The following is a 25,309-nucleotide window of genomic DNA, read 5'->3' as shown; positions in this document are numbered from 1 at the left end:
AAGCAAAAGAGAAAAAAGCACTGTAGGCAAACAGCAGGTCACAGCTCCATAGACAGTATGTCATAGCCTTCTGTGTGTTATTCTCTGATCTGCACCAAATCAATGCACTGCACTTCCAGAACTGACACTTTTGATACACTACTATCTTAACATGCCACAGAGCAGAAATGGTGTGTTAGTACCAGGAAACTGTAAACTCCCTGGGGAGAAAATGGTAGGGGAGTTTCAAAGATCAAATTCAGTATTGTTTCCCTCCCTTTATCTTCTTTACCCCAAAGTACTCCTGCTCTCCTTCCAATACGCAGTCCTGATTCTGGACAAGCTGGTAACTTCCATTAAAAAAAATAAGTGAACAAACCCAAAACCCTAGAACATCCCTGGTACCAATCTACCACTCCTTGCATTTTGGGGGGAGCGAGGAAAGTGTTTCCATGCTGATATTTTTGCCAACCGTTCCCGTGAAAATGGATAGATCCTGTTTGCCTCAGGATGTAGTTCCTTCGCCAGTTTCACAAATGTTATATTGAAACTTTGTGAAGTGCATGGGTTTTAACATGTATTATACTTCAACTCAGAAGAACAACAACAACATTATGGTGATTAGTTAAGTGAGCAGGGATGGAGCAGTGAAAACAGAACAGGCCCTACAGTGAGTTTTTTCAAGGTTTTGGGTTTTTTTATTTCTTTTTTTTTTTTACTTTATCTTCTATCACAAAAATGAAGATGTCTAACAAGCACCCAGGCCAATCCCTTAAAGCAACAGTTTAATGGATGGCCATGCTGACGCTGAAACACTTTCGGCATCCTGGAGCTTGCCCGTAGCACAGCCCAGCTGCCGTTACCGAGCCCTGAATCAAACTGCAGAGGAACAATTGGTACAGGGTGAAACATTTTCTCCATCATTTTCTTCATCTACGTAGACTAGTCATTATGACTATGGTTACGGTGTCTAACTAGCAATGATGGCAAATCAAGAATCAACTAGAAGGGTGCATATTGCTAGAATGGGGACGTTCAATCGATTGTGTTTCAAGCTGAGACAGTATCATCTGTAATACTGAGGAAGGTGCTCTGCTGTAGTTGCTGGTCAGACAATGAGGATTAGCAGTTTACATTGAGAGTATACTAAAACACAACACAGTCACAGAAAATCACAGAAAACAGCCAAACTGTCAACAAGAATGCACACTGCAGATTAGAGATTGCCGATAGGAATAGATAATTCCAACATAAATAGCAGCTTACTCACTGCTATTTAGAAAGCAGTTGTATTTTCTCTTACTTGTTTGTTCTGTAATTTTATTCACTGCTTTACAAAAATCAAAAACAAATTCAACTGGCCAAAAGGGCACATCTTACCAACAGACAGCAATCATCAAATTTGTTTGTTTGGTGTTTTTTTTTAACTAAAAAAAAAATACCCACAGAAAATTTGAGGGGCAAGAACAAAATACAACTGAAGAATTTTGTTTTAAAGGGGAATTCTGAAAACTCTTCTTCCAAAACTTTATAATGCTGAATGAATATTGTGCCTTTACATTGCAATACGTGATTACTTAGGCTTCAACCATAGCGCTAAAAATTGCTTAAGGGTTAAATTAGGGGTCTGTCAATAAAGCACCATAGTTTTCAATACTAAACATTCGGAAATCTTCTGAGGCAGCCAGTGACTTTATATTTGTAGATAAAATGGTGCTAGTGTTAATGGTTGCTCTAATGTAAATATCCAGTGTGTAAACTGCCACTACCAGAAGAAGCAGACATCTTGCAGACAAATGTCTCATGTTGTTTTACTTTTAAAGAGAAACAGAAACACGCTGAACTGTAACAAAAGACCAATAATTTTTTTTTTTTACTAGTGACCTAAAGAAAAGAAACAAACTGAAGGAAGAAAGAAAAAGGGAAAACCAAAATGAACAAAAAGAGAGAATACTCATAAAAAGCTGTGTGTTTTCCTTGACCAGGGATTCCTGAGGATAGTTTGAGGCAGAGACAAGACCCTGCCTCCAGCACACAGCTTTTGAGCTATGCGTCACAGAGCATTTACGAGCTGCTGCCGAGTTATGACCCATGAAATCCAAGTCCCCTGATCTCCTCCTGTGGCATTACTCAGTGTGTAGTTCAACATACAGGAATTCCAACGTGATTGTAACTTTCAGAAAGAAAAAAACACCACAACAGCAGCAACAGAAAAAAAACACCAAAAAATATTTTCCCCTTTAAAGCAATTACATTTTGGTTAATACCGAGCCACAATTGTTAGCCCAACACCCACACAATCTGTACAAGCTACAGCAAAATGAATACACCCAGCAGAGCCCTTATCTGTTGTGGCACCAACAGAAAGGGGACTGGCCAATTTACCTTCATCAGCCTCAATAGCCTCAACAGTAGCTGAAGAGAAGAAAGGGGTAGCAAAACGAATGAGAAAAATGAGCAGAGGATTTTAACTCTAAGAACAAGTCAGTGAATAGCAAAGGAGCTACAACACTAATGTTACTGTAAGTGCTGGATTTTGGCAAAACAGACAAACACAGAAATGCTTACACAAAAACAATAATTTGCAGACTAAATTAAGCTACAGTTTGTTCTGAAGCAGAAGTTTCACAAACTAAAAGCTTTTAAAGACACAGTTGAGAAGTTTTCTTTTGACTCAAAAGAACTACAAAATTAAAATGTCTTCCATATTCCACACCTGACCTGAAAAGGTCATTGTGTAATTCTCCCAGCTTTGAATAAGAGCAGTTTGATTTGCCCTGTCAAAAGAGAAGGAAAAATGGCATAAAGCCATCACACAAAATTCATACCACTTACAATGTCAGTTTGAAAAGTATTAGCCACCAGTACAAGGTAAGGGAGCCACATATACAACTTTTTAGAATGACTTTTCCCTCTCTTCTGACTAAAAGAAATGTCCCCTCAGCATAGGGCAGTTTGCTCAGACAGCTTTGCCTTTGCTTGCAATCTTGCCCAGTCTGCTCCACCTGTAAGCATCCTTTTTGTCAACCCAGTCTCTGAAAAAAAACTTTCTAGTATTATATTTAAATTAATGGACATAGGTACAAGATTGAAAGCTGTTGGACCTCCAAAATGGCAAAGCCTGGTCAGAGAGAGAATAGCTTGTAATCAGGAGGTTGCTGCAGTGTTATGAATACCATCAATCACTGTTTTGAAATCATTCATTGTTCTTAAAGACATAATTTCATTTCAATTCTACCCATCAGATTTGGGATGATTTTTTTTCTACAGTCAGAGATTTACAAGCTGATGCAAATCAGCAAATGCAATCCAATACAGCAATGGTACAGCTCAAATATTTAAAAAGAAATTATGATTTCCAAGAACTTCTCTGGTTTAGAGAACAGTTCAAGAAGCCAAGTTTTTAGGAATTCCTCTCTTCTTTTTTTGTCTTATGATCGCCTACATAAAAGCTTTCTTCATCCTCCATAAAATCCAAAGCAATTTTTTTTTTTTTTTTACTTAGGACATTAAATATTAATTGAGATAAACACTAAAATATGTATGCTACTATCTTGCTGCATAGGGAAGTAAAGGATCTAACCCACATGCACCAAGGTAAGCCTATGTGCCTCTCAAGCTACAGAGCAAGAGAGACGGCAAAAAATCAGGGAACGAAACCAATGCAAACTTAAGAGAAAACACCATAACTAGGATGAGAAATGAAAATGAGTAACCAAATCTGAACCAGCACTGACACAGTAGAAAAAAAAAAATGATGACTAATATGTATACTTCCACAACAGAACATAGTACTCTTATTTTCTGTTAATACATATGGTAATATGAATGTGTGTTTAACAGAAACTATGTAAAATTCAGGTTATTTGGTAAATGGGGTACTATGTGTTAACTAATACAGAAGCTTGTGTATAGCAATATTTTACTGAGCCAGGATACTGCAGTATGAGGAGATTTTCCCTTTAGCCATTGTGACAAAAACTTTAGGCAACTTTCTCAAATTAATTTCTTTCCCTAATATTTTTTCAGGGCAACAATAGCAGTTTCCTCGGACCAAATTTTCCACAAATATTAAGCAACTATTATGGAGAAAAGTCTAAGTAAAAACCACAACCCCACTAAGAAAGGTATCCTGTGGAATCATATTGCAGCATTTTCAATGCAGAATGTTACTATGTCTGTAATACACAAGTCATCAAAAAGAAAAAAGGCAAGGGGGGAAAAAAAAGAGGAAAGAAGGTTTACCACCGTATACCTGAATCTTCTACATAAAAGAGATAGTAAAGGGGAAAATACAGAGAAAGAATGCTCCAGGAAGGAAACAGGAAAACAAGAGGCTGAGACTGTGTTAAAGGTTGTAAGGCATTTCTATTTCTTATATCTACTGCCAACAGAACCTCAATAAGTGAGAGACATTCTTGTGTGCCTGCAATATACTCTGCAGCAATACACACAGGAAAAAAAAAAAAGGAGAGCTTACAACAGTAAATTAAATACTTTGCAGCTCCTTATTCCAAAAGGAATATTTCATCAAAAGCAGCCCTACTACAGACTTACAGATTTCCTGTAACAAGAAGCACTTGGTATAAAACTGAACTGACAATCTGTATTGTGTTTGTGTACAAGGCAAATGTGGTGTTTGCAAGAGCCTCCCTTCACTTGGGCTTAAATCAGAATGAAATTATTCTCATGCTGTCACCTAGAACTGCAAGGAGAGAAAATCTAATTCTAGAGCTATTTTCCATTGGTGATTCTCTGTGAGGAAGAACAAATCAGATAAAATGAGTGTCATTATCTAAGCTGCACCTTCAGTACTCCATGTATCAAAGGCTGCTCTTAAAAAAAAACCAAAACAAACAGAAAGATGCTGTAAACTGTGGAAAGAGTGCATCTCACATGCAATGCTGATCTACCATTCTGAACAATTGATTTTCAGGGACCTTTTGCCCCTCTCTTTGTTTGAAAATCTGTGGCATGTAATGAGTCTTGAGAAGTGGCCTTACATGAACTGCTCACAAATGCTCCAGCACAACAAACCGCCTCTTTTATTCTGTCCTTTATTTTTTTCAGAGAAGACTGCAGTTAATTTTCTTGGGTTCTGCAGTTGAAAAACAATTGTTTTCTTTTACACATAACGACACACACAGGCAAACACGCTTACCGCTTTGCAGTGTTTGTTTTCCTCCAGAAAGCACACCACTGGGCAGCATTCCTGTTGGAGTCAAACCTTTCAGTGTCAGAACACTTTCACTCTCTTCTCTGCAGAAGGAAAAAAAAAAAAAAAAAGACACCCCAGATGTAAACAATTGTCTCTTTTTTTAAAAAAAAAAACAAAAACACAGAACACCTTTTAGACACCTTAAGCTACACCTGCCCTGCAATGATCTGGTTTTCTCCTCACCAGGACAGGCTGAATATCTGGTGATAACACCAGCACCAGTGCAGTTACACTGCTGTGTAAGTGGTTCACCTTTGCACCACACCATACACAGACTCCCACTATAGTTAATACTCTAATCTACATCTATGAAACAACATATGACATAATTTTTGAACATATACATATAAACCCACAAACTCGTAAGGAGCAGTTATTGCCAACAATGTATTTAGGTGTCTTACACCATGTGGTCCAAAATCAACTTAAAATGTTTTGCTTTTGTCTGCACTAGCAGACACTGCACTATTTATTAATGACCACCAGCCACTTAAAAAAAAAAGGCAGCTAAAAGTTCATTAAAATTAATAAGCAGTTCCACCCTTACCAGCACTATTCTTAATAGTTTTGTATGCTAAAAATGATACTGATTCAAGAAAAATGTTCTAGGAAATCTAAATATATTTTTACTGGTCTTCAGATACATACAGTTTTTAATATATGGCTAGAGGAGTACAACAGCTCTATCCAGATAAGCCATTAAACACAGCTTTCTATGAGCTGTAGTGATATCTGTGATGACATACTTTCTCAGCAGCAAACCTGACACCAATTCTTTAAGAGAAATCTATTTTCAAAGTGCTTTACTTTGAAATACATAACGACATTAAGCTGGAGGAAGCAATCACAAAGACAGAATTTAGTTCCACATTCGCTTGAGGATAATGTGGTTTTGTCTATCAAAACCATCTCTCAGCAATTCTATTACTTAAAATTTTCTTTAGACCAATGTGCCCTGAATTACTCATGTATTTCAAACAACTCTTGTTTACCTACTACATATACTCTTCAAGTTCTATTTTTAGTTTAAAAACAATTCTCCTTGTACATGCTTTTCTTTGTATCATAGTCAAAATCAAATTGTGACTGTTTTCCTTGTAGGTTTCCTAAGCAATTAGAACTAATGTGACAGCCAAATATTTCCAGAATTAACACAGCACTTTCATCATCTGGAGTTACACACCAAAGTTTTTGGTTTCTCTTGATCATTTGACCCTGCAAGCAATTGCATAATCTGCATTTTCAATTCTGTCCATTTTATCTCTCTCTCTTATTTTTTTTTTTTTAATTAAACCATAATGGCACTTCTAGCCTCATCTTCATAGGATAAATTTATTCACTGTATTTTTATTATCTTTAAACAGCATATTCCCATGAAACCTCTATATCACAAATTTCAAGATTATTTTTTTTAGCCTTTGGTGTTCCTTAGTTTCTATCTGATGTCCTTCACTTACATTCTAAAAAAAGGCAAACAAACTGATTAAACATTTTATTTACCTCCCTCCTGTCTAAATATATCCAAAGAAAAGTCAGACTTAAGAAACAAAGCTGGAGAGAGGCAATGACAGGGAATTGTGAAGTCTTCCACTGAGTTTATGCCAATCATTCTATTGTGGCTATTCTCAGCAAAGCTCATTTATAACCTTTGAAATTCCATACAAAGCTAGTTTGATACCTAACTTTGAGACTAAAGTGGCTGAAATGACCTCAGTTTCACATTCAGGTTACATCCTTGAGGAAAGTGGCCACTCAAGTTTGGAGAAGAGACATTCGACTGAGTCCTTTGAAGGTGGTCAAGATCACGTGCTGATCATTTGGAAAGGCTTTTCAAGAATTAGTGAAATCAGTTTCGTAAACCAGCAATGACTCTAACAGGAACTTCAGAGGTCTCTGAAACAGGTTAGTTTAGATGATGGTGCCACCACAGCCTTTGCAGGATTACACACAATTATCAGACACTCGTGTGTTATGTGTGGATTGTGCTGCCAAGACCAAAAATGTAACTCAGGCTTTCCTATAGGCACAGAATTTGCAAGATTAACCTCATATAATTTTTGCTGCCTAGAAGCCTGGCACCTTAGCTGAGGAGAATCAACCTTTTCCAGCAAAAGAGAAAAGGTACTCCCAGGGGAGCAATGATGGCTGGGATGAAACGTCACTCGTTCTCCTAGAAGACTGGTCTGCCAAACTGCCCATTGGAGGTATCTGTTTATTTGCTGACTACACCTCTGACCACAGTAAGGATGCACTGTATTTGCTGGTTAAAGCTAAGGGAGAAGAAATATACTCTTCATCTTCAGTCCTTCCTGCAAAGTTTTAAGGTCCATCAGTAACCAAGAACTGTAAAAGCAGCTTCACTGAGTCAACCTGTGGCTTCTCCTCTACCAGAAACAGTCCATTCTGGTCTTCTGGAGATGCTGGGATGCATGTGGTAGGGGTAAAAAAATCACCTCATGAACAATTCTGAGATGAATTTGACCACTTTTCAGGGAAGATCAAGACTGATTTTCATCAGTGCTTAAAATATTGATTTTCATGAAATAATTTAAGAGGGCTCACAGTTTCAAACAGTGCTAAAACCCTAAGTTATGAGGCTTATGCGTATCACTTTAGACAGGACACATGCAAGAATTATCCTGTACCCTTCTTCCATCCCCGAAACCATTGAAAAGCTTCAGCCCCATAGTCCCCTTTGAAAAAGTCTTTGACATATAGGTGACGTCAATCACCTGCAAGTAATCAAAAATGAGATGTATCAGCTGAGCATCTAATTTCAGGACTTTCTGCCTATTAAAGTCTGCTTTCTGTTGAATTAATCCTACATTTCAAAAAGTGCTCGACAACAAAATACAGCAGATCCAGAACCTGCAGTTCAAGGTTATGGTAGAAAGCCAGGTTTCCCAAACTGTTTGCTCAACTATCATCAGAGAAAACTAATCGTGCTGTTTTACGAAGGTGGTGGCAATGTCAGCTCCAGGCTCTGTGCCAGACTTGGTACAGAGGAGCAGGTGGAAACATTTGATTGCTCCCCCGCCTTGTTTAAGGAAAAGGCATGATGCCAACTTCTCTTTTTTTTTTATGGGTACCACTTTGAAGTAGTTTGTGCATCACTAGTAATTCACATATAACACTTTGGGAACCCCAGGTAAAAGTCCTCCATCTCAGTATGCTATTTAAAGCCATGCTGCTGCAATCTGCAATGCATGGGCAAACTGCTGTGTTCACGTGAAGCCCTACTGACAACCTGCCCACTGCTTGCATGCTGCAGAAGAGTCTCAAATCAAGCAAGTTTGACAGTCTCATCTGAAATTAAGAGTGTAAGTTCTTCAAGGAACTATTTTTAATTCCCCTTTTTATCTCAATCATACAATCCTACCAATATATTCTTTGAAAATTCCTTTATTTTGTACTAACCATAATAGCCATAAACTGACTACAGCAGAACCCGAGTGGGGGAAAAAAATAATCCCTCTGCTAAAAGGGAGGGAGAACTGTATTTTCTATATTTAGACTTCAGCACAGTACAGCATGTTTTCTGTTCTGCTCAGAGACATCGAATGGAGTGCACTAAACACTGGGTAGCAATTAGTTATGCATGTTCGTGTGTTTGGGGGAGTGCAGCCCAAGGTAACAAGTTGCTGTTGTCTGCACAATCATTTCCTGGGTTTATCATTAAAATACCCTAATGCTTTCATCTTTAATCATCTTTACTCATGGCAGTAGCAACAACTGTGGGTGACAAAGTGGGACAGTTGGCTTCCTTTCTGATGAGACATGATGTGGACAATGCCCTCTCTCCATATTTAACTCTTGCCTCCCAGTGGCTAAGAGTTAATTAGTACACTTGGCAAGCCAAAGTCTTAAAATAATAATTAAAGAGTAATTGCAGTTTTCTTTGCTGATGTCTTTTGTTTGTCTGTTTTATGTTCAGCAAAAGCCCTGAGGAAGATGATTATTCAGAGCCATAATAAATAGCAGTATAAATAAACAAAAAAAAAAGAAATCTTTAAAAGGTTCCAGTAAAACTTTGTTGGATGGTATACTGGTATACCAAAATATCAATTTTGCCGTTTGTTTAACAGTACTCTAAATAATCATTCAAAGATGTCCTTTAACATTAAAAACCAAATCTGAAACAGCACGAAACCTTACCTTAACACTGAGAAAACTCTAGCCATTTTTCCTATTGCTCTTATCTTGTTCCTTATAACCTCCTTTCGAGCAGCAGCTGTTGCTCCTGTGGAAAACAGATTAAAACAGTTACAGAGAGCTGTAAACAATATGTAGCTATTCTAAACTCCAAATAGAAGAAACATCATATTAACACCATGGTTTGCCACACTAAGCCATATTTATAGTCAAACGCCAAAACACTATTTTTGTTATGTAAATCTCAAGACTGATGATTTTTTGACAATCTAGTTATTAGTACCTTTAGAGATGTGATCCTTTTCCTGCTACACATGAAGGCTGAATGTTTTTTCATCAAGGTAGCATAATTTTCCATTTCAAAAACATTTTCGGAGACCATACTCTTATGAAAACAAGTTTTTTTAGAAAGTAGTCATATTGCCAAAAAGTTATTTAACATGAACAGCACCCAAACCATAACAAAAATGTTAAAAGAAAAGCTAAACAACAATAGATTTAAAAATCTATTTCATAATCTTATCATTTTGAGTGAAAACCAATCACATTTCACTTAATTTTCTAAAAAAAAAAGTGATTGGTTAAGCTTAAGACCAAGAGGGTCCAGTTAGGGTTTTGCCATCCCAGATAAAAAGTATTTAAATGGTTATAAAACCTAAAGGCAGAGTCCTGAAAACCAGCATGAAATGGTAGGGATTGTGCTGGCTGGCAGTGGTTAAGGGAGTTCCATAGAGCAACATCCTTCTTATCACTGCTACAGCCTGCTCGAAATTACGATCACTTTGAAATTTGGTAACTCACACAATAATCTGCCTTTAAAAAAATAATAAAATGTAATGCTGGAACAGAGACTACACTTCAGCTAAGTTTGCATGTGTACTTGTTACTTGGATATCATCAAAACCTAGAATATTATCTGTGTATCCAAGAAAGAACCACCTGAATGGGAAAAGCAAATAGTACTAAGTAATCAGAATGAGGAACATATTTTAATAAGGACCCCCATGTCCCCAAGAAAATGCCACATTATACTAAGTAAACCAGTTTCATTTAATTATCACAATCATAACCACATACATCATGAAGATTTCTCCCAAAGGTTTCTCAACGACAGGTAACCTTGGCTCATATGGATGCTGCCTGACAATGCCTGTCTGGGAGGTTCAGGAGTGCAACCTGAAAGCCACTACGCATCACGATAACGCTTCCTTCTTCACTGCTCCAGAATTCAAGGACAGAAGTGAAAATTTCTATTTTCAATTCTTAGCCAATTGATCCATTTTATGGAGTCCATCATGGAAACTAGAACAGCAGAAAGGGCCAAAAATGAGGGAGAAGGTTATGGCAGCAGAGGGAACAGCCCCAGGGAGTCAAGGTGGCAACAGAGACAGCCGCCTGCGGGTGCCGGGCAGGGGAGCAAGGTGCTGCCAAACAGGGATGATGGGTGCCAGAGATGAAAAGCTGCAGAAGACATGGCCACAGAGCCTTGCCATGCAGACCTTCCCTATATGTATTATGAGCACAAAGTTACTTCAGCCAGAAGGGCTCATAATGAAACGTGGGCTCTGCTGAACTAAATGGCAAATGTCCCATCTGCTTCAGCAGCACCAGCGTTTCACATGCTGCTCCCTCTCTGTGCAGTCCTGGCCACTCTGGGCAGTGGTGGAGAAGTTCAGCGCAGCCACGCAGGGATGTGCTGGGTGGCTTCTGGGAGCTGACTATGCAATAATTCTCAGTTTCAGTTTTCTCCACACATCTCTGCTGATGGCAGACCTGTGGCTCTTCTACCAGGTGCTGTCACCTTTCCTACTGTAGATTTCTCAATTACAATTAAACTCATAACAGTTTGAGACTACTGCTGGAAATGCAAGCGTTGCTGCCTCATGATATCTACTAGATGACTACGTGGCCTGGCTGATACCCTGGCACTTTAGAAGAGGTGAAAAAGTAGTACATCTTTTTTTTTTTCTGTGCTTGACTTTCAAAACAAATAGTCATCCTTTCTGAAAAACTTTCAAAACTGAAAATAAATTCAAATCCTAGAGCTGTTCAAAAGGCAGCAAAGTAACTGTAGGAACAAATATCACAGATAAAGACATAAAAATGAATTCAGGACGAATCTCACCGCAACTTTTAGCACTGTGGGATTTAACCCCAAACAGTGCAAGGAGTGAGTTTGATAAAGCGGGAGCTCAATAGCCATGCCCAGGGAATCCTGCAAAGCTGCCTGTGGGGTTGCATGTCCCTGACCAGCCTACATACAAGTGGGTCCACACAAGCCACCTCGTACGTGCCCCCAGCTATCACAGTCTGCATGCTCAAATGTTTATAACTTGTACGCTTACATACTGGGATACGTTCGTACACCTGCTGAGGAGTGTAAACTAGATGTCTTACAATCATGCATGACACTTTTGCATGCACCCATCTTTTGGGGCAAGTATAAATGCATTATTTCCAGGCATTTCTAATGGTCCTCATAGATAGTCTTAAATTATAAGCCTGTCTCTTGAAGTTCAAACTGAAAGAAACTACGCTCAGAATGGCTTTCAAACCTCCCCCACATAAAGATAAAAACATAAAGAAAAGATATAAAACCCAAAGATAAATAAAGTCTTAAGCATACATATCTCATTTTAGACAAGAGTGGGAGAAACAGCTGTAATTCAGCTGTAACTGAATTAAACAATATGTTCATAACAGTTTAATGAAAAAATAAAAAAAACCACAAACAATGATTCAGCTGGGTTCTTCAGGAAACAGAGGGGACACACTCCTGCCTCAGTTACTACAATCTCACTGAACTGTACTCTCAAGACACGAGTTTCAGCCTTTTTTACCCTGAAAGCACTTAAACAGAATTTGTCTTCACCCACCCCCTGCCAAGTGGCACCATCCCTACTTCTTTATTACAAACCCACACTGTTCTAGTATATCTTCTATTTGACCTTTTCCTGTAGTCACTGTTTAACTTCCAGAAGAGTTGAGAACTGAAAAATGGAAATATAGTTTATGACTGAAGTGAATTACAATGCCTTACACTTAAGTATTAAATAAGAATGCAAAAAAAAAAATTACTTAATCACAAACCACAACAGGCTCAAAGGGAGTATTTTGTGCTCATCAATATACATAAAAGGCTACTTAAAAATACACTTAAAAGATTTTGGTCTCTACTGAATTCCCTGATTTGTAACCGATCTGTGAAAATGACTTAAAATATTCTATGTTTACTAAATATTAGTAATGATTTTATTTAGCCTATTTTTATTTTTAAACTCACAATGGTTTATTGCCCTGTTAGTTTTGACTGACTACAACTAACTGGATATAGTATTTGGATTCCCTATTTGTACATAAATCTGACTCACATTTCAAGTGTGAATACTCCCGTTTAGTATTCTGAATTCACTATCACTGTAAATCCTTATGGATGACTTCAGCTACACTTCAGCATACACTTACATGAAAGTAAATGGGTCATAACCTGAGAACTGGCTATGGGTAAAAAGGTTGATTTTTAGCCTTTGCAAACATTGCCTGATACTCTCTTAAGTTTTCTTTTAATATCTAAACAAACCCTACTGGCATGAAGGAACTTAAAAATAAAAATAATCAACGAAGTCAAGTTATAAATTGGAGCAGAAAAATTATTAGGGAGGTAGAATAAAAGCTTGGAATCTTACTTCGGGAGTTTAACAATTCTATTGGATTTTGGATTTGTAGCATCCAAACACAGATCTTGCAACCTGAATATACAGGATTTAAAGCAAAATGTAACTTAGACCTTCAGATTAAGCAGCAGAACAATGACAAAGACTATAAACTCTCAAACTATTCCAAGATGTAGGATTGAATAGACAGAACACAATACTGAGTAAAAAAGCCAAACCTTAATCTCTCACTGGTATCCTAATATATTACATATTATCTAATTAAGCATTTGGAAAATTAATGAAACTTAAGCCTTCCAAATTATTGAATACCTTTCTTCTGTGCATAAATGGGATCTTCTTATGAATTCCAAAGGGGAGGGGGGAAAGAAAAAGATCAGTGATGTTTGTAGAACGAAAATTAAAAAAAATACAGAACATTTGACAACATCAATGGAAATGCAATGTTTAAGTAAAGCCTGAAAAACAGAAAAGAAACAAATTAGGCAGGGAACATCCAAAAGGAAAGAAACAGATTGAGAATGATGGGAAAGAAAAGAAAAAAACACCTTTTCAGCTTAAAGCCTTGTTAGTAGGTTTTGCAGGAAACCAACACACAGGCAGAAGACCAGCAGCAAAGCTTTGCCTTGGTGTTACCAGCCCCATAACACATACTTTCTCCTGCTGCGTTATTGCAGCTGCGTCAACAAGGCTTAATCACTTCTCCAAGACTGTCACCCCAGTTCATGTGGGCATGCCTGCCTGATGACACCTATTTTCTTAGAGGAATCAAGACAATTCTTCCAGTTTATTTATGTCTGATATCTGACAGAACAGCTTACTATCATAGACATATCTGCTGCTTCTACCAAAAACCTGTGCTAACACACACATGCATGTGTTCAAATGGTCCAGCAGCTTACAGTTATCAAATCCAAACACTACCACAGCACAAAGTATTGCATTTTTCTTTGAGAGCAAGACAAGCATAGCACTCAGTGCCCAGGCACAACTGCACCACGACACACATGTTTTGGGGACACTGGTTATCTAGTGCACACTGCTAGGCTGGTCCAGAGGCACAGCACACCAGCGTGCCATAACATGGCTCACATGCAAAATGCTTTGGGTGTGGAAACAACCACACCTGGCCAAATAAATGAATAAATACATCAAAAGATCACATTAAAAGGCCCCTCTGCCACCAACTCACAGAGATTAGGTATACACTGCAGCCCAACCTTGCTGGTTTGGAGGAAGAACACACACAAACCAGTGGTAAAACCCCTTCATTTCTCTTCCAGTTAAAAATTAACTCATTGAAAAGCCAAGCCTCTCATCAGGTAGTATCATGAACACTCTTATCAATTAAGTAACGGAGACCTAATGACAAGGCTTTTTCTTTTGCTCTGTCAGCCTCTGTGTTAGGTACCAAGCTTGCTCCAGGCACAGTTTATGGCACTGAAGAGCTGTGTCAACTTTCGTATGCCACTCTTTACAGCAGATCCAGGACTGTTCACAGCAGAACCAGGTTTTGATCAGCAGGAGATGTTTTAACTTGGTAATTCTCTTTAGGCTTGGACTACAGCACTGTACTGGGGAAGCTGTATTCCAACCAGGGAATAAATGCTGCAGCTAGCACTGTGACAGTGGCTTCTCCACAAGAAGGATGCAAGCTACAATGCTGAAGGCAATACAAAACAATGCAGGTGATTTCGGAGTGCCTTTATGGGAAATCGTGATAGTGATGCATACAAAGCAAGCAGTGCATTTGTGTCAGCTTGTCTGTTATATTACTGCACCCTTTTAATTAGCAGCTTAGGGTTTTTTCAATTAAATGCGTGAGGCCAGAAATGTTGCTAATTAAAATAAAGCAGGACTCTGACTATATGCTGGCTAGGTAGAACTATCTGCAGCTCCTGTTGCTAAGCAATGTTTGATGCACAAACCATACAGCACGTGAGCTAACATTCACCCAAAACATTTTTTGCTGGATCAGATTATATTGCAACCACTGTAGCAAACAGGAAAGAGAAAGTACAGCAAGAGGAAACTATCAGAGACAAGAAAACCTGACTTATCAGATCCTCTCATTTTTAAAGCAAGTGAAATCAAAAGGCCAATATAGGCCAGCAGGGACATATGGGATAAAGGGCACTATGACTGCTGTGATTCTGGCTTTCTCCCACTAAGCATACACAGAAACCGTCTACAACAAATTGATCAGATCCCCATGGTGTCCTTCCTTAAGGAGAAAAAAAAAAAAGTAAAAGAATGGGAATACACGCTGTTGAGCATCCTGCTTATGGCTAGATGCAACATGCATGACTTGGAACCAAAAAAAAAAAAAGGGTTCACAAGAACACCATGCAGTGAAGTCAGGCAATACTGATGGTACTTTTGTTTTGAAGAGGAAAGTGAGAGGGGAAGACAGAGGGCAAGAAAGTGTAAGAGAAGATAACAAATGAATGATCAGTGCAAACCATAGCGATGGACCATTCTCAATACATGTGGGAACCCAGGTCAGGGCATGTTCAAACTGCAAGGAGAGAAAGGAAATCAGCAGCAAGCCCTGAAAACTACTGATGATATAAAAATAAGCAATGATTTTAAAGAATCATTCCATCAAACAAAATGCATCTGCTGTTGCAGATGTGGCATTTCCTTCTATGGGAAATACCGCCAAAGAAAAATGTCAGTGGGCAACCAGGACTCTACTGCTGCAGTCCCCCAAGGAGGCTTGACAGAAATTACTGAAGAATAGTAGAAATGTTGAATGACTACAAGGCTGTCAATATATAGGCCTTACAGAAACAGTTTTAAGTCGATAATCATTCCAATCTGTTTCATCAAGAACACAAGTGAAATACACCTTGTAATTTCTCCCCCAAAAGGCAAGGCTCTAAGGAAAAACAAAACAAAAAAAAAAAGGAAAAAAAGAAAAAGAAAAGAGAGAGAAGGAACTCAACTATCTCTGAGAGAAAGAGGATTTTCCTTTGTCATACAGATAATAAATCAGAGCCCACCAGGAAATGGTTACAGATACCAGCCTCTACTTGAATTTAAATCAATCCTCAAGTTTAATTTTATGCCCAAATCCTTCAGTCTCTTCCATGTGTATGATCCCCATGAGCCCACTGCTTCAAGTGGGCTGAGGTACAAGTGTGCACCCACAGCAAGCTGCAGCTCCAGCACCACAGATCCCATTTTACAGCTTTTCAGGGGATTATCCAGGAAAGCAGACACGAACATATGCCAGCTCTGGTTTTAGTTACACATGCTAAAGAAGACAACACTTCTAATATTTTTCTTTAACATAATGTTTTACACAGAGAAATCATTCATACAGGAAAAACTGAAAGCAGATTTAGACAACAGTATTAGCATTACAGTATCAGGAATGGTTTAATTATTCCTCATCTAGAAACTTTAATGCTGTTATATATTGTTATGCAGTGCGCACACATGCAAGCCCAGAGGATTTCAGCCTGTCTCTCTGCTTAGGCACCTGCAATGCTGCAAAATCCATGTCTGGAGGAGTGCCACTAGTCAAAGTCCTCGGGAGATGGGGAGGGGGTTCACCCTCCTCCTAGAAAAGCCGCAGTAGATGCAGAGACCTCCTGCAGGCAGGAAGGCTGCTGTCCCCAAAGACCCCTAATAATGCCTTGGCATTTCTGACTCTGATTTTGAAAACATTTCTGAACTGTAACTTAGGCATGGGAACACCAACACACTAAAATTTAAAAAAGGACTACAAGCACTGGCCTATTGATGCAAAATGGAAGTTTATAGTACAACTTTAAAACAAAGTATTAAGCCAATGCTAAATTAATTAAAAATCCTTCCCATAAAGCCTTTGCTTTGGCATTGCATCAGTGGGATTTCAGGCTGCGCTTAAGTGCTTTCTTGAGCCACGGATTTTAAGCACATGGGTTTGTTGCTACTGTATTTAATTTGACACAGTTTTTACTCATTGTATGCCTCCGTACTATTTCACATGCTGCTTTAATTGCACAGTAGCTACTTATTTAAATTTCATGAGAAAAAAATTTGGCACAATATTCAAACAGGTGTTTTCTTCTCTCCGCTGATTACCGGTTTCAGTAAATTCAGTCTTTGTCCCAAGTCCTGCAAGATAATTGTTCACATCCACACTCAGTGGTGGATGCAGAACAGGGAATTCCACCTGGCTTTTCAGAGTAAAATCAAAGCACTATCATCCATACCCTTCTTCTCCATTGCAAAGGAAACATTTGTCAAAACCCATGATCTATCTCCTTTTCCAAAGACTAAAAATAAAGACTTTGAGAGAGAAGTTTAATTATTAATTAAAACTTCCAAATAAGACAAATATTTAATGCAGTTCTTTGTTTTCCTTGTTCACCCATTCTACCTATAAACATCTTGATTGTATTTGGTAGTGCTAGATTTTTCAAGGTTCTTTTAGAATTTTTTAAAATTTCTGTTTTTTCTTTTTTTTTTTTTTTTTGTAAACACTCAAAGCATTCATAGCAAGAACATCAGGAATATGTAGAGTTGTTTTCAGTTTTGCTCAGTACTCAGTAGGGACATTCTGGAAAGCTGTACTTTACTCTTGCACAGCGTAACAGAAAATAATGGCTAATAAAATGAATTGACTTTCAAGATTCCCCAAATTGCAAGGTATAAAGTATTATTTACAGTCAAACCAATGGTACAAGGCAACTTATCATATAAACTCCAACCCAAACGACCAACAGAAGCAACCACTCCTCTCTCGGCAGAAATGTCAGGTGGGAACATTCTCTGGCTGTGTTTGCACATTTATTTTTGTTGATTCTGTTGCTTCTTAAAGCCTTTCAGATACACAAGTGCATTCAGAGGGGAGACTAATGAAATATTTCAAGTACAAGTCTTTTAAAGTTCCAGTACCAATGTTTTGGAAGGGCCTCTGCAGGATGCTTATTTCATTGTCAGAATATAATTTTATTGATATAATTCAACTTTCTATGGGAATTCCTGGGATCTTATGCATGAAATCAACATCTGCCCCTTTGTGACAACACAACCCTGATTTCAAGGAGGGAAATACAGTTTTTTAAACTAAATGAGTGAGACCAAGGAAAGGGTTAGAACAGGGCAGAAGATCCGTTATCTCCTTCCAAAGCATGCAGTAAGCAAATCCACTGGAGTCTACCACAACAGTTGCTTTTACCAGCACAGAACTTAAACAGGACTCAGAAAATCATCCCAGGATTAGTAAATAAACTTTTAAAGTAGTTTTAAGGCAAACACTCTCAATTAAGGGCAGAAGGCTCTTACCATCAAACCCATCTTCCTCTGTCCCCAATTCATCATCTGAGCAGATGTTCAGCACGTTTACCAGCATCTCTGTCACTAAAATGGAAAACAAATGCAAAACGTTGATGTTAAGCTTCCTTGGTCTGTCAGAGAGCAAACTCTAGCTGTAGTAGTGTTAATGAAAATTCAGTACAGAAATGGCATCCACATTTTAAACAATATGACCTTGTTTTATGCATGTATTAATGTAAGTTTGAAGTGTCTTGTGTACTTTCAGTTCAACACAACATTCACCCTTGTAAGATATTCACAAAGGGGTAATGTCCCTTGAAATCCAGGACAAATAGACTAGGTGGTCATTGTAGGCCCCTTCCAGCCAGAACTGTTCTATATTCAATAGAAACATCATTATCAGTGAATTCAGAATACATTCAGCTTGCTTACTTTGCAACCTGGGCACAGAAGGGTCAGCCTGAGGCTATCCCTAACCTGGTCTCAGCTCTTTCTGGAAAGGCAACAGTGAGACACTAACCAGAGAGTACACAGAGTAAGAACAGCCAAAAAAAAAACCCAACACAAAAACCCCAGCAAAAATCACAACCAAGGAAATGTAATTTAGAGATCAAAAAAGCCAAAGTTATGAGGTAAAATGTGAAATCATTAGCAGACTGAGAAAAACTCCACTACATCTACATGTAGTAAGCATTATTAAAAGGGTTACCAGGCATGCCTAGTCTTGCACTAGCTACACAGGTTGAAACTTTAATTTTTTTAATGAAGTTGTTATTGAAATCGTCTTCTGTGACAACTATGACGGCTTGGAACATTAGAAGGGTGGGAAAAAGCTATATTTTTCCTACATTAGTGAAGGATTTAATATTTTCCTTTGACAGGATTAGTGGAAAGATTTTCCACATTAACAACAACCAGTGAAACTAACAACTTCCTACCTTAGTTGGCCTTTGAGGGAAAAAATCTAAAAAAAAAAAAGGAAATAAATAAAAAGCTGTGTAGAACATCAACTCTTACATCCATGAGTTTTGTTTTACAGGGAAAGGGAAAACATTGGTTTCACTTGTCGGGGCTTTAAAACTTCCAAGCAATTGGTAAGAGTGACCACTGGGAAGGCCTTGAAGGAGGAAACCAAAAAGAAAAAGAAAAAAGAAGGAGGAGCATTCAGGGTCTCAGAACCTCAACAGATCTGACCATGCATACCCGAGGAGGCCACTGGTGGGAAGCCTCTGAAAAAATGACCTCACAGAACATCTCACAGAACTCTGAGTATGGAGAACAGGCCCATCTTGAAAATGGCCTGGCTGAGTTTATGGCCAAAGAAAATGAAAGCATTTTATCTGTCAAACAAGAGCCTGCAACACGTGTCAGTGTGGATTATGTAATGTCTCTGTTAGTAGCAACAGCTGTCTATTCTCTGTTAATCCCTATTTCATTGTCTATTTGCTTTGTTCACAGAGACCTCTGGCGTCTCACCAGCGGCTTTCCTCATACAAAACAGTAGCTGCAAACAAAGCCAGTCATGACTGCAGGTAAGAGCCACAGCTGGCTATATTTCCAATTGCCTATTAAGAGAGAACTGTTATTCCAAGAAACTTTTAAGAGTTTATTATAGTTTTCTGGCAGTAATTGTTGTTGCAGCAATATACTATAATGGATGGATCAAAGCAAACTTCATCTCAGGCCCTAAATAAAATGACTTGGGGTTTAAGCAGTTTGCATTATGTATTCATTTAATATGTTAGACCAAGGTGTTTTCATGTCTTTTGTATTTCAGAGCAGGAAGTTGTCTTCCGGCAACATCAACAGTATCGTGTTTCAATAAAACATCATTTATGTTCTTTAGAGTCTTCTCGCCAGTAATGAGGCGCCACACACCCTGGGCAGAGAAGGAGCTGAGGAGCAGGTTTTCCTTCTTCCTGCCTTCTCTCTACTGTCTCCAGGAACAGTTAACCAGATTGGGTCTTAGCGTCATCAGATCTGTGTGTGCTGGTGAAAAGGCAACCTACCATCATCTTATCAGAAAGGTCAGGTGGGTAAGGATGTAACCATAATGCTGTGAAGCCTGTTGTGATGTCCTTTGAGCCACAAACAATATCCAAGGGAAGGCCCAAAAGCTTATAAAGGAACAACTAGTAAGAATTTTATTCAGTGCATGCATCTCTAGTCCGCAATACCATAAAATCTGCTTCTACAGCAGAAACATAATGGCACAGCCTGGAAAGAGTGGAAATTATAAAAACAAATGAGAAGTGTGATTAACCATTGGTAATCACTTGCCCCTCTGAGGCTTGTTTCTTCAAATTTGTCCTCAAAAGCAAGTCATCTGTCTTCAAATTATTCTTGCCATTTCAAATAAACGAGGCCACATGCACAATGACTAAGAAATGATTTTGCTGTTTCTATGAGCAGAGCCAATTTACATACCTTTCTCACCCACAAACGGCAAGGACCAGGTAAACACATCCATGAAGTTTGGAAGCCAGTATGGATGAGGAGAGCAGTTGAACTGTCTGATATTCATAACATTGTTCTCGTATTTCAATACTGCAGCTAGAAGACAGAAAGGAAAGAAAAGAAGAGAGACGTCAGCCACGTACATGTCACCAGCTACCAGATCAGCAACGCTCAGAGTGTGCACAGCCTGCAGAGCCGCTTGCCAGCTTTCAGTCACTTGACCCAGCAGCAACACTTCACTGCTAGTTAGAACAGGATATAGCCTCAAAGAAGTTGTAAGCCATTTCCAGTCTGAAAGCGGTGCCACCAGCTTCCCCGGCCCTAAGATGGGTTGGCAAGCGAATTAATAACTGTGAGTAATCACGAATGTAGGCTCTGGGATCTGTCACCGGTGGGGAACAAGGCAGAGAATCCACAACCAGCCACTTCACACAGTTGTCTGAGCTCCTCATAACCATACTTTGGAGATAAGAGAGAGAAGCACTTATCACTCAGAGCCTGAATGCTGCTCTTCCAACAAACATTTTCAACATATTTCATTCATAGTGCTGGACAACAGATGATACTTTCTTCTCACATTATTCAAACTCTAGGCACACAAGACTCTGCTCCCTATAGTATGAGTGAATAATATGATTTGCCTTGCACCACCATGTAAAATTTGTATCATTCTTGTCAACACACACACATTCACAGAAAGACTAGATTTGCTAATGGGCAGAAACACAGATATTCATGCCATAGCCACTCTGTAAAGCACTACACGAAGTTCTGCGTTAACTTGCACTAATGGACTTCAGGTTTGTTGTAAACCAAAGTTTTACAAAGCCTATCAGCAAGAAACAGCTATTTATTTCTAGAAGAGACTATAGCTGTTCCCAGGCCCAATGCAGTTAGAAGTCAGACAAAAGAGGGAAAGGCTGAATGTGGCTTGGGCATAACTGAGAGGGCATAGTGTGCAGGTGGGAGAGGAAGGGTCAATATCAATTTGGTTAAGGAGGAGCAAAGTAAACATACTGAAAATGTGGCAGATGAAATAAAATGAACGCTTACTATAAGCCTAGATAACTGTCTTTATCAAAATTTATTTTCCAAAGCATAAAGTTTGCCCAACACTATGCTAACACTGTTCCACACCAAATCTAGACTTTCATGCACTTTAAAAAAAAAATCTACAGGAATTAGTGGTTATTAGGTGCTGTAGATTACCCAAACCACAGGCCATTCATTGGGACTGCCTGGAAGAACACAGAATGGAAGCGGGCTCAGCAGCTGTTCGTATAACAGGTCTATTGGTTGGCTTTAGAAGAATGCATTGAGGGAGAGCTTTCAATAATAAGGTCTTTTCAATAAAAATCATGCAGTGCTGGATTTCTATTGCTCACTTTATGGACCAACTGCCTCAGCTTGGGAAACAGTAAAACTAAGTCTCATCCCTTCCTTCTTCTTTTCTGTCTTCTTGCAAAGACACATGTAATGTCAAACCTTAATAACACAATTACTCAACCTGGTAACAGTATCCCTAACTTAATTAGGGTATGTTTTAATTTACATAATCTGTTTCCTGAAATTCAGTAATTTCTAAATTGCACAGGCACAGAATACATGTGCTCTTGGATGTGAACAGAGCCATTTATGAAACAGAAGAGCAAGTATTTCTTTGCTCATGGAGAAAAAGGTAATTTTGAGATGACTGCCTAAACCCAAAGGGACTCATAACTATCCTGAACACAAAGACATAAAAGTTTGTAAACAATACAATTACAGGAGTCTGCAGGCAGGTTCTTTAATCAGCAGCGTGGAACTAAAAGAGTCAACGCAAGCCGAGGCTTCCATCCACTGTCAAAGGTGCTGGCACTTTACAGTTTTATTACCAGAAACATAAGGGTGGGGTTTCACTTTTTAAAAGACAGCCCCGTGAACTTTACATGAAGTTTGCTGGTCATCTCACTACTACCATTTACATATAGCTCTGAATGCAATTGCTGCTCAGATGCTTACTCTCCTGTAGACAGCGCTGACTTCACTATGTCCGGCTGGTCACCACCTGAGCTTGTAGCAGTTCTAGTTCTGTGCTGTAGATGAGCTGTCATCAAATACTTTTTTACGCTAGGGACAATGTACTTAACATACCAGAAGACATGTAGGTAACTTTACAGAAATCATCTTCAATTTGCCTTTTTAAAGTAGGAATTAAGCCATCCTGATGAGATCACAGTAACCTGTGACCTTCAGATGGTCCTCCTCTGCTTCAGTGAAAGAAAAATGAATCAAGGAAGCAACACCCACAATAATGCCTTCATAAACGATGAAACAGCATGAATCAAAAGTATGTCAGAAATACACCACACCAGAGACACATAGAGAAGGAGGTATATCACATTTTGTTTTCCTCTTTCCTCCGGCCTTCCCATCTGTGGCTCCCCAGGGAGGAACATAGTTCCAAGGGCTAGTTATCACTTAACAGCAATGAAGTTGCATGACTGCAATATGGCACAGCACCATAGGAAATGCACTGTATCACAGCGTTGGCTGAAGGAGGTGAACAGTTTCTTCTGATTATTCATCTCCGTCCACTGACTGAAGTGTGTGTCAATCAGAGACTTTTTTTGATGCACTAAACTGTTGCACAAAACCAACAAAAATTTATCAGGTTGCTACATGTCTTCCATTTTGTGGCTCATGAGAGTCCAAAGTGACCTGGGAGTTTCTGAAGCCTACTCACTGATAGACACAGAAAAGAGCTCACTAACATTTATGTGAACCTTTGCCAGGCAGACACCCTCCATTTAAATAAACCACATTTGACTTGCCCATCCTAGTCTGACAGTTGGCAGCCATTCTGCTGCTCAGTAAAACAAAAATGGCTTAATACTCCTATTAGCAAAAATGAGAAAACCAGTGTTGATGCTCTTAATATTTCCATCGCTTTTTGGCTGAAATTATATAAGGCAGATTGTAATTCATTCTTCTATTACAGTGACACAACTGCATAATAAAAATAAATAGCTTGTGGCTTTACAGCAAAAATGAGTCAAAACCACAGAAAAAGGACCACTTAATGGTTGTGAAGATTCATTTAGATAGACTAAAACTTCAAATTCATCATCTTAGTGAGCTAAGGTAGTTCCCCTTCCCACTTTTGCTTCAATTTATCTAAGCCTATTTCTGAATTCTGTGAAAGCCAAATAAATCATTTTTACAAGGAACTTTTAAAACTGGCCTCCAAAAAAGCTTGAACCATAAGCAGAACAGTTGGAAAACATAAAATTAAATATAAATGGCTTTAGTTGGGTTTGTTTTGTTGTTTTTTTTTTTAAAAGGAAATTTATTTTGAGATTACTGTAAAAAATATCTTCACACCTTATTAATTTATATATCTGACTATCTTACAAAAGCAAGTTCTAATAAAAGTGTTTTAAAAACTATTCTCTGTAAATGACCTGTACAGCTCCTCTACAAATGACTTCAAAAGCCACTTGAAAAAAAAATAACACTATACAATAAAGCAGGGTAATAACAGAGAAAGATGTCTTCTGAAATAACCCTACACTTAAAAGAATAAAATAAAATAGGGTAGTTACCAGTATCACAGGTACTTTTCTGAGTTTTTCATTTAAAAATCTTTCATTTAACAAGCACAAGGTACCCCAAATATTTTTATTAGGCAATTAACAAAGATGATATTTGACATTAAACAAAGCGGCTCTTGTTATGAATGTGTAGTTCTGACTACTGCTTAATAGTCAAAAGAAAACACCTAGATCAAGAAGATGCTTCTTGGGTAACAGCAGGAGTTTCCCCAAGCTTTTCTGGCCCCTTGCTTTCTTTCAGTCACAGCTCTTTTATTCCTCTCTGTCGGCTCAGAAAAGGTTTGGGGGTTTCACCTCTGCTTCATTTCTTAGTCTACATTAACCTGATGCCCAAGTAGCTGTAGGAGACCCCAGGTGCCCTGAAAGAGCAGGAATCTTTTGAATGTTATATGACTACAGGCCACGTGGTTGCTGATGGAGACAGAAGAAAGCACGATGGGTTCCTTTGGTTATAAAACCTATAACCGAGGAAAACCCGACTCTCCAACATTTGCTTACTATTACAGGCTGCAACCCCTATACTTTTCTTTCCAGATGTATACTCAGACAGATGCTAGCAGACCAAGCTACCAGTCACAGTTTTATCATGCATAATCACCAACCAGAGCAAGAATCTTATTTTATTATTCTTAACAGCCACACACATTTTAACCTCATTTTGGTTCTCACTGTTGTAAATGAGTTTTAGAAGCTAATGCTTTGTAAAGTGAAGATGTGCAGATATCCCAAATGACATTACAGCTCTTTCCAATGCTAGTAAACTGAGATATCAGATGCTGAAATCACATCAGAGTGAAATGAAACACTAAAGGCAGCTGGCAAAGGGCATTCATGCTGTTTAGCTTTAAGCATAACAGGCACCTAAGGCTGGAAATACAGGTGGTGAAAAATGTGCAGGTAAGAAACCTCCTTCAGCTAGAAATGGAGACAGCTCTTCTAACCTTCTCAGGGCCAAATACAAGCAA

General features: G+C 38.6%; 1 protein-coding gene across 2 annotated transcripts in view; it reads right to left on the bottom strand.

Annotated features, from left to right (window-relative positions):
• Positions 1-25,309, bottom strand: part of PPP3CA (protein phosphatase 3 catalytic subunit alpha) — a 196,567-nt gene that overhangs the window by 2,655 nt on the left and 168,603 nt on the right. Inside the window, exons 9-13 of one of the 2 annotated variants that reach the window (XM_055795230.1) lie at positions 20,722-20,847; positions 18,304-18,378; positions 9,353-9,437; positions 5,141-5,238; positions 2,365-2,394 (exon numbers count right to left, since the gene is read on the bottom strand). In XM_055795230.1, the coding sequence (XP_055651205.1) occupies positions 2,365-2,394; positions 5,141-5,238; positions 9,353-9,437; positions 18,304-18,378; positions 20,722-20,847 (414 nt within the window). The remainder of the gene's footprint in view (positions 1-2,364; positions 2,395-5,140; positions 5,239-9,352; positions 9,438-18,303; positions 18,379-20,721; positions 20,848-25,309) is intronic. The other variant, XM_055795229.1, reaches the window with a different exon arrangement.

The sequence above is a fragment of the Falco peregrinus genome, chromosome 2, assembly GCF_023634155.1.
Source record: "Falco peregrinus isolate bFalPer1 chromosome 2, bFalPer1.pri, whole genome shotgun sequence".
NCBI lineage: Eukaryota > Metazoa > Chordata > Aves > Falconiformes > Falconidae > Falco > Falco peregrinus.
This window is presented reverse-complemented; position numbering and strand designations above follow the sequence as displayed.